At 59.2% G+C, this 10,259-nt stretch overlaps 1 protein-coding gene across 1 annotated transcript; it reads left to right on the top strand.

The window, feature by feature from the left end:
* The first annotated feature begins 6,227 nt into the window (after window positions 1-6,227).
* Window positions 6,228-7,777, top strand: S1PR4 (sphingosine-1-phosphate receptor 4). The gene is given in 2 exon segments (XM_055344641.1): window positions 6,228-6,360; window positions 6,363-7,777. Coding segments are annotated over 2 exon segments (1,149 nt in total). The 3' UTR covers window positions 7,379-7,777.
* Window positions 7,778-10,259: the final 2,482 nt, after the last annotated feature.

The raw sequence follows: 10,259 nt of genomic DNA, 5'->3' as shown, positions 1-10,259 counted from the left end.
TGACTTCCCTTGTTTTTTGATGATCCTGACAGGTTGTTTTTTTTTAAGATTTTATTTATTTATTCATTAGAGACACAGACAGAGAGGCAGACACAGGCAGAGGGAGAAGCAGGCCCCTTGCAAGCACCCGATGCAGGACTCGATCCCAGGACTGGGATCACGACCTGAGCCTAAGGCAGGCGCTCAACGGCTGAGCCCCCCAGGTGTCCCCAATGATCCCGGCAGTTTGAAGCAGTCGGGCAGGGATTGCATTCATTTCCCCCAGCTGCTAAAACAAAGTACCACACACGGGGTGACTCTGTCTCAGTTCTGGGGGGCGGGAGTCAAGGTGTGGCAGGGCATGCTCCCTCTGGAGGCTCCAGCGCAGGGTCCTTCCTACCTCTCGAGCTTCGGGGGCTCCAGGCGCCCCTCCGCCCCGTCTCCACATGACCCCTTCTCGTGTGTGTCTGTGTCTGTGTCCACATTCCCCTCCCTTATGGGGGCACCAGTCATACTGCATGGGGACCCCCCCAACGGCCTCATCTTTGCTTGTCACATCTGCGAACACCCTGTTTCCAAAGAAGATCACATTCGCACAGACCAGGGGTGAGGACTTTCCCATCCATATCTCCTTACAGGTGTTCTGTGGGAAGTCCCTCAGTGAGGTTTGCCTAGGGTGTTCCTCATGCTTGGCTCCAGTTATGGGTTTTAGGGCAGAGGGCCACAGAGGCAAAGGGCTATTTCCACCTCATTATATCAAGAGCACATGCAGTCAACCTGCCACCACTGTGGGCCTCGGTCACCTGCTGAGGAGTCACCCAACACTTTTGAAAACTATTTTTTTAAAGATTTATTTACGTATTTATTTATGATAGACATAGAGAGAGAGGCAGAGACACAGGAGGAGGGAGAAGCAGGCTTCACGCCAGGATCCCGATGTGGGACTCGATCCCGGGACTCCAGGATTGTGCCCTGGACCAAATGCAGGTGCTAAACCGCCAAGCCACCCAGGGATCCCCTGAAAACTATTTTTTTAAAAGATTTTATTTATTCATGAGCGATACAGAGAGAGAAGCAGAGGCACAGGCAGAGGGAGAAGCAGGCTTCCCTGCGGGGAGCCTGATTCAGGACTTGATCCCAGGACCCGAGGATCATGACCTGAGCCACCCAGGCACCTCTATAAACTGTTTATTTTATAGTAATTTCAGATTTACAGAAAAGCTGCGGAAGTAAGTGCAGAGTTTCTAGACAGCGGCCGCCTGGCTTGCCAGATGTCATATCTCAGGTGACTGTACTACAGGCCAGGTTAGCGAAGCCAGGAGTTGGGTGTCCGCTGTGCCCAGCTGGGAGACTTTGTCCCACATTGGCCAGTGTTCCCTTAATGCCCTCTTTCTGCTCCAGAGCCCCTCTGGAAAGGAACCCCAACAACTGTCCCCGTGTGGGTGGACCCTGAGGACACTGGGCTCAGGGAGGAGACCCAGACCCAGAAGGACACCTCCCGCAGGACCCCACTCCCAGGAGGTTCCCAGAGGAGGCCCGTCCACAGAGACAGGAGGTGGTGAGAGCCAGGGGTGTTGCAGGGGGCGGGGGGTCAGTGCTTCCTGGGAACAGGGTCTCCATGTGGGGAGATGGAAGGTTCTGGAGACAGTGTGGGGGGGCTGTGTGTGGCAGGGTGAGTATGCTCCGTGCCCTGAGCTGTGCACTTAGAGACGGTTAAAATGGTGAATATTATGCTCTATGATTTTACAATTAAAAATAATTTTTAAAAGCTTAGCATGATAAAAAAAAAAAAAACCCTCTCCCCCTCCAATTATTGGTTACCTAGACATAGAGGCCGTGCCGGAGAGACAGGGTACAGGCCCGCTCCTCTGCTCTGTGCCTCTGGTTTCGCAGTTTTCGGAACAATGACTCAGTTCCCCATCATCTGCAAAAGAGAACCAAACACTCATTACTTTCGTGTCTCCGAGAACTAGTGGATGTTAAGAAATACTCGTCGACGTGTTTCTGTAGCAGGCGTTACTCTCTTGCTGTGCCCACGTGGCCGGGCCTCTGCAGGCGGGCTCCTCAGGCCTCCTGACATGCCCCACCGGCCTCGGGACTTCACGGCCTGGCACAGACAGAGGGACGCTGTGGGCTCCTCCGGCCCGCTCCCAGCCCCGGCCCCGGCGCCGTCATTCCTCCCAGGAGCCCTGCTGCTTTTGTGACATTTAGGGACCACAGTCCGACCGCAGAGTTAGGAAAGAAGTTGCAAAACGACTACAATGAACTCCCGTGTACCTTCATCTAGGTCAGAGGTCAACAAACTACCTGCACTAAGCCCGTGTTTTGCAAAGGAAGTTTTCTGGGCTCGCCACCAATCCTGTACATAGTGGCCGAGGCAGCTCCCGCTGAAACAGCAGAGTTGAGTAATTGTCACAGAGACTGGCCCGCAGAGCTGAAAATATTTACCTTTTGGCCCTTTGCAGAAAAGATCTAGATTCCAGAGCTGGATCTGCCCATGGCTGACCTTTTGCTTTGTATCTGCCTATAAACATAATCTAGAAGTATATAATATATACCATAGAAAATATTCTTCTCCCTTTTCTTAATTTTTCTAAATATTTTGAGAGTGATTTGGAGACATCATGAACCTTTATTCTAAAACAGCATGCGTTTCCTAGAAATAAACACCTTCTGGTAGCTACATAAGCAACAGACGATGGTCAAATTCAGGAAAGCTAACATTGGTAGAATAATATATTTTAAAGATTTTATTTATTCTTGAGAGACACAGAGAGAGAAGCAGAGACACAGGCTGAGGGAGAAGCAGGCTCCCTGCGGGGGCCTGATGCGAGACTCGAACCCAGGACCCCAGGGTCACGCCCTGAGCTGAAGGCAGACGCTCAACTGCTGAGCCCCCCAGGTGCCCCCGGTCTGTCCAATTTTAAGGTCACTCAATATTGATGCTCACCCTGCCCCAGGCTTGGCCAACAGCTGCCCCGTCAGGCTGGCCCCTGTCCTTCTCGGGGCCCTTCCTTACTTTCTGGCACATCAGATGTTCCAGGCTCGTCAGACACTCTCCCTGCCTCATTCCTGGATCAGCTGTTTCTCCCACGAGCCCTGAAGATGGGATTTAGGAGCGGAGATCTGGGTGTTAGATAGATGCACTTGTGGCTCCTGGCTTGTCTCAGCAGACGGAGTTACGAGTTACGAAATAGGTTTTTGTTTAAATCATGGGCCCAAGGACACCTCGGTTGCTCATCAGTTGAGCATCTGCCTTCAGCTCAGGGCGTGATCCGGGGGTCCTGGGATCAAGTCCAGCATCAGGCTCCCCACAGGGAGCCTGCCTCTCCCTCTGCCTGTGTCTCTGCCTCTCTGTGTATCTCTCATAAATAAATAAATAAATAAATAATAAACAAACAAACAAACAAATAAATAATCATGGGTCCACCCTGACACTTTCCATCCTATTCCATCCCCATGGGGTTGAGGGGTATGTCCTCCCATTCCATATTTACATCGTATTTCCTCCCCGGTGAAGACCTGGCTCTTAGTAACATCAGTACACTTGCTACTTTGCTCAGTCCCATAACACACATGAGACTTTCAGAATCACTGCACCTCCTCCACTCCTGAAAACAAATCTACTAAACAGGTTCTCATTTTTTTGTTCTTTTGGTAGTTCCTTTTGTCTTTAGCACAAGTGCATGTCCAAAAGTTGCATGGGCTCGTTTTCCTCTATTTCTCAGGTGGTTATGATTTCCATCTGAAATACAGTTCGGTTCATCCTTTTTCAGTTCACGATCCATTCTCAAGCTTTCTGCTCTGCGCACTTGTTGATTTAATTTTATTGCAGAATAGAAATCATGGAGTTTGAAAACTACACAAACAGAAATGTTCAGAGGTTGTCATCCCCTCCTGCCTCCTTCCATTCTAACTCTACCCACCCCCCGGAGGGAACCAATCTCACTGGTTCCTGGTTTATCTTTGCCTTATTTATTTTGCAAAAACAAGCAGCTATGTGTATGTTTTATTCCTCCTTCCTTGTTTTGCAGAAAGTAGCCTACTATCTATACACTTTTGTATTTTTTCCCCACTTAAGCAATACAACCTGGAGGTGGCTCCAGTCCACTCTTGCTCATGGCCATGTGGCACTCCATGCTACGATGCGGCGTGGCTCCTCCCCCGTGTGCAGACATTTGGGCTGCTTCTGATATTTTGCATTTACAAACAACAATGAATAACCTTTTGCATTCATATTGCACATGGTCAGAGCTGTGCCTTTGGGCAGGTTTCCAGAAGGGAGATTGCTCTTTTGTAGCATGGGGATAATCGTGAGATTAAATGAAGTATAATGAACATAGGGCCTTCCACCAGGCAGCAGGTAATTCATGGCAGGAGGTCATTGTTGGATGGCTGGGCCTTGCTAGTCCAACCTGTGCTCTCATTACATTTACTTTAGTCCTGAATTTGCTCTCTGAGCCTAAGTCAGGGATGCAACTGGACTGGGGATTAGGCAGGGGTGGGGCTCAACTAGAATTGGGGCTCAGCTTGGGGTCAGGGTCCAGTCCAGGGCCAGGTCTCAGCCAGGGTCAAGGTCAGGGTTGTGGCCAACCTATAATCACATACTCAGCCGAGGTCAAGGTTCAGCAAGGATCAGGGCTCAGTCTAGCATCAGGGCCAGGATTAGGGCTCAGTCTGGGATCAGAATTTAGCTTGGGATCAGGGCTCAGTCCAGGATCAGGGCTCAAACTGGGATCAGAGCCAAGATCGGAGCTCAGCCTAGGATCAGGGCTCAGTCTGGGATTGGGGCTCAGTCTAAGATCAGAGCTCAGTCTGGGATCAGAGCTAAGACAGAGACCAGGGCTCAGTCCAGGATCAGAGCTCAGTCTGGGATCAGGGCTCAGTCTGGGATCAAGGCTCAGTCTAGGAGCAGGGCTCATTCTAGGATCAGAACTCAGTCCGGGATCAGGGCTCAGCCTGGGGTCAGAGCCAAGATGAGAGCACAGCTTGGGATCAAGGCTCAGTCTGGACTCAAGTACCATTTTAGGGTCCAGGCTCAGCCTCAGAACACACAGTGTGTCCTCTGTGAATGTGTCTAAGTGGGATGGTTGCTGACCGAGGCTCAGTTCTCAGCTACGGAGGATGGTCCCTGAGTAAGATCGGGCTGCTCAGCCCCTGCCTGTCACACCCCCACTGCCTGGGCAGCACTTGTTCCCAGAACTTGCTGTTGGGGCTGCTTGTGCTCGGTCACCTCCAGGGACAAGAGGCTACGGCCTCCCCCGGCAGCACCTCTATCTGTGGCTCCCTGTGACCACGTGGCTCCCAGGGCTGAACGGTGAACAAAGGGAGCGGTGCTGCCCGGTGGCCCCCGTCTCCCGATTGGCCCGGCCCTTATGGGGCTGCTGGAGCCTGTCATGGGGACCCGTGCCTCCCACAGCCAGACTCCCCAGGACGGGCTCTACTCTCACCCCTCCCCCACCCGCACCACAGGACCCAACATCTCAGGCTGTGTAGGCCTGAGCAGGCCAGGATGGGCATGGGGGGGTGAGTTCCCACTTTTCCCATGAGCCCCTCTCCCTCCAGGGGTGAGAGGCTGCCTTGGGGGCTGTCCGGGAGGCTCCTGGCAGGGCCAGCTCGGGGGCAGGTTGGGCAACCCCAGGAAGGGGACCTGCATGGGTCCGCGAGTGGGTGTTGCCCTCCCGCTGGAGGCAGCCGGACCCCGTCTCCGGGCCTCAACCTCCCCTTCTGTGCACGGGCATGCTGCAGGTGCGCCCTGGGAATAAGACGGGATGCATCTACGCCTTCACTGGGGTATCTGGGGGCGCTCACCTGTGTGCCGTCACTTGGCACGCTTATTAAGCACCTACTGTGTGCTGGGCAGGCTCGGAGCCTCTGAGAGAACAGCCGGTCCGGAGCGGGTGGCCCGTGGGGGGCCGGGGAGCGGCCCGGCCCGGGGAAGCACGGGGAGCGCCGCGGAGAGGCCCGGTTCCCCTCCTCCCTGGGCCCCCACGCCTCCCCGGGCTTTCTAGGACCACGAGGGACAGAGACAGGGTCTGGCCGCAGGGGGCGACCGCAGGGCCCTCCGGAGCCTGGGTGGGGGCCGACCGTTGGGATGCCCCTCCCCGTCCCCGGCCTCACCCCCGGCTTGGGGGTACCTTGAACATAACAGGAAATTTGAAACAACAGGAAACCGAGGCCGGCCGGCGGGCGGCTCCACCCTGCCCGGGGCGAGCCACCCCGGGCTCAGTGTGCCCCAGGGGACCGCCATGAACAGCACGGGGCCCCCGGCGGCCGCCCCCGAGTCCTGCCAGCAGCTGGCGGCCAGCGGGCACAGCCGCCTCATCGTGCTGCACTACAACCACTCGGGCCGGCTGGCGGGGCGCGCCGGGCCGGACGAGGGAGCCTGGGCGTGCTGCGGGGCGTCTTCGTGGCCGCCAGCTGCCTGGTGGTGCTGGAGAACCTGCTGGTGCTGGTGGCCATCGTGACCCGCATGCGCTCGCGGCGCTGGGTGTACTACTGCCTGGTCAACATCACGCTGAGCGACCTGCTCACCGGCGTGGCCTACCTGGCCAACGTGCTGCTGTCGGGCGCGCGCACCTTCCACCTGGCGCCCGCCCAGTGGTTCCTGCGCGAGGGCCTGCTCTTCATGGCGCTGGCCGCCTCCACCTTCAGCCTGCTCTTCACCGCCGGCGAGCGCTTCGCCACCATGGTGCGGCCGGTGGCCGAGAGCGGGGCGAGCAAGCGCGGCCGGGTGTACGGCTTCATCGGGCTGTGCTGGCTGCTGGCGGCGCTGCTGGGGCTGCTGCCGCTGCTCGGCTGGAACTGCGTGTGCGCCTTCCCGCGCTGCTCCAGCCTGCTGCCGCTCTACTCCAAGGCCTACATCCTCTTCTGCGTGGGGGTCTTCGCCTGCATCCTGGCCGCCATCATGGCGCTCTACGGGGCCATCTTCCGCGTGGTGCGCGCCAACGGCCAGAAGGCCCCGCGGCCCCCCGCCCGCCGCAAGGCCCGCCGGCTGCTCAAGACGGTGCTCATGATCCTGCTGGCCTTCGTCGTGTGCTGGGGCCCGCTCTTCGGCCTGCTGCTGGCCGACGTCTTCAGCTCCACGGACTGGGCGCAGGAGTACCTGCGCGGCATGGACTGGATCCTGGCGCTGGCCGTGCTCAACTCGGCCGTGAACCCCCTCATCTACTCCTTCCGCAGCCGCGAGGTGTGCCAGGCCGTGCTGGGCTTCCTCTGCTGCGGGTGTCTCCGGCTGGGGCTGCGGGGGCCCCGGGACTGCCTGGCCCAGGTCACCGAGGCCCAGTCCTCCACCACGGACAGCTCGCTGAGGCCGAGGGACAGCTTTCGGGGCTCCCGGTCGCTCAGCTTTCGGATGCGAGAGCCCCTGACCAGCATCTCCAGCGTGCGGAGCGCCTGAGCCACTGTGGGGGCCCCGATCCGGCTGTCCTGTCCCCCCTCGTCCCCCCCCCCGTGCAGGCCTCGGGGCGCTCCTTCGGGCCACGGGAGTTGGGAGCGCGCAGGGAGCGTGGGGGCTCTGAGGGAGAGGCAGGGACACGGCAGCGAGCTGGGCGTGTGTCCCAAGGCCCCAGGGGCCTCCTCACAGCGCCTGCGCCCGCCGGTGCCAAGCAGGTGTCCCGCGGTCTCCCTGGAGGCGGCGGTTGCTCACTGGAACGGGGACGGGCCTGGAGTGGGGGTGAGCAGGCTTGCTGTGTAGACCCCCAGCTCCTGCACGATGCTGGGGACCCCCAGCTCCTTCCTGAATTCTGGCGGGGGGGCCGCCAGGCTGCCAGGGGCGGGCGGCGGTGGGGGTTGACACCCTGGCAACACGGAAGTTAATGACGGTTTGTCCCAGCGTCGCTCTTATTCACCTGTGGGCACCGGGGCGACGGGGCTGCGGGTCACTGGCGGCGGTGGGCACGTGCGCCCCTGGCCGGGGAGGGCAGCAGGTCTGTGTGGACAGGGGTGCGGGGCGAGGGGCAGCGGCAGAGCGAGGGTGCGCGTGTGTGCACACGGGGGTGAGGGCCAGAGGGGCTGCCGGCTGGCCCCGGGCCCCTCGCTCACTTCCCCTTTCCCTACCCCATCTCTCATCTTGGGCGCCTCGCGGCCTCTTCCCCGCCTCGGGCCTCTGTGCTCCTCGGGGTCCCGCCTGGGGGCCAGCGGGGCGCAGCCGCCTCGGCCTCCCGGCCACAGGGAATCCGGCCCGCTCCCCTCCCAGCCCCTCTAGCACCAAGTGCCTTGCCCTCGCCTCCTGTAAAATGGGCCGATGAGGGTCGGACCCCGCAGCCCAGGGCCGTGGGCGCACACCCTGCGCTCACCGCAGCACGTGGTGTCCAATGCGTCTGAGGAAACTCCTGGCGACCGTGGGAACCTGCCACCTGTTTTTGGAGCCCCGGCGGCGGTGCCGCACTTGACACGTGGCTGGTGAGATCCTAGAAGTGAAACCGTCCTCTGTGGCCCTTGTGGCACCCGTGCTGTACGGCCCAGAGGTGACACGCCCTCCGTGTGCACCCACGTCCAGCTGGGAGAAAGTCCTCTCCCTCCTTCCAGGCATGACAGTGCCGGCCGGGCTTCCTGCCACCGTCTCGCCAAGTTCTGGGGCTGCGGGGTAGGGCGGCAGCACCCTGGCCGCCGCTTGGGCACCGGACAGCTGTGTGCACGACCAGGGGCGCCGCAGCGACGGGAAGCCGCGCTGCCCGGTCCGGTGGCCACTGGCCACGCGCGGCTGCTTACAATTAATGAAAATGAAATGAAATCTTAAAAGTCGCCCTCCCGGTGCCTTGGTGTGCTGCCGGGCCGCGTTGGGGGCAGCTTCGCAGGAATCCGCTCTCTGCTCTCCGGTGGTTCTGGAGGCCGCACATCCGCGGAGCCGACAGGGGCAGAGCCTGACCCCGCGCTCTCCTGGATTCCGGCAGGGGCGCCCCTCGGCCTGTGCGAGCATCCGCTCTCTGCTTTCCGGGGTCTCCAGGCCCAAGCCACCCCTTTCTAGAAGGATGCCAGGCCCACCCTAAACACCTGGTTTTCAGCTCGATCACCTCTGTAAAGACCCTGCCTCCAAATCTTGTCCCATCTGGGGACTTCGACATGTGACCTTTGGGGGACGCGATTGAGCTTGCACCATAGTGGCCTCTTCCCCGCCTCTGGCCCGTGCCCACGCCTAGTCCTCACCTGCCTTCTCTCTGCCCATCCTTCGGGTCTCGGCTCTGGCACCATCTCCTCTAGGGCGTCTCCCCTGATTTCTTCTCCTCCCTTCGGTTTCCCCTCGTGTCCTGCCGCCTGCGTGTCCCACATGGATGGCAGCTGTGACCACTTCTGGACGCTCATGCATCTCTTGCCTGGGCCGTGAACTCCGTGAGGGTGGGGGCTGGGGCAGTGTCCGGGTCACTACGGTGACCAGAGCTCTGGGAGGACTGGACGCAACAGCGTGCCTTCCTCGGAGCCTCCGGAACCTTCTTCTAACCACCCCCCCGCTGCCAGCCCTCCTCCCTGACAGCAGCGCAGCTGTCCCAGCAACCCTGACTTAGGCGCTTGGATGGGGGAGCGTCTGGAACCCGCCACCCTTGCCAGCTGTGCCGCACACCACGGCCTCGGCTTCCTCGTCTGTAAAGGCAGGGTATCGACAGCCCGCCCCCGGCGTGTGGACACGGGGAGGCCCCCAGAGCCTCCCGAACCACACGCATACGTTCTTTTTTTTTTTTTTTTTTTTTTTAAATTTTTATTTATTTATGATAGTCACAGAGAGAGAGAGGCGCAGAGACATAGGCAGAGGGAGAAGCAGGCTCCATGCACCGGGAGCCCGACGTGGGATTCGATCCTGGGTCTCCAGGATCACGCCCTGGGCCAAAGGCAGGCGCCAAACCGCTGCGCCACCCAGGGATCCCCACGCATACGTTCTTAAGTGAATAACAACAGCAACAAAACCTTATATGGTCCTCGGTGCCTGGCCCTGCTATCCCCACCTTTCTATTAACGTATCGATTCCTCAGAAATCTCTGGAAAGTCCCACCGTTAACTCCATTTTACAGACGGGGACACTGAGGGCCAGAGAGGTCAGGTCCCGCAGCTGGGAAGGGGCAGAGCTGGCGTTCCTGGGCTCAGGGGCACGCAGGTGGCTGCTTGGCCCCCGCTGGGTGGGGCTCAGATAAATCTCTCCGCTCTCCAGACGGAAACCCTGGCTCAGGGAGGAGGCGGCTCGGGCAGCTCTGGGGTCCTCACCTTGTTACCTGAGCCAAGTTCTGGCCGCGCTCTCAGGCGGTCTTTGGGTGAGCATGTGTGACTCTCGTGCGTTCACAGCCCGACCC

Source organism: Nyctereutes procyonoides, unplaced genomic scaffold (genome assembly GCF_905146905.1).
Source record: "Nyctereutes procyonoides isolate TBG_1078 unplaced genomic scaffold, NYPRO_anot_genome, whole genome shotgun sequence".
Classification (NCBI taxonomy): domain Eukaryota; kingdom Metazoa; phylum Chordata; class Mammalia; order Carnivora; family Canidae; genus Nyctereutes; species Nyctereutes procyonoides.
Note: the sequence above shows the minus strand (reverse complement) of the source record. Positions and strands in the feature narration are given on the sequence as shown.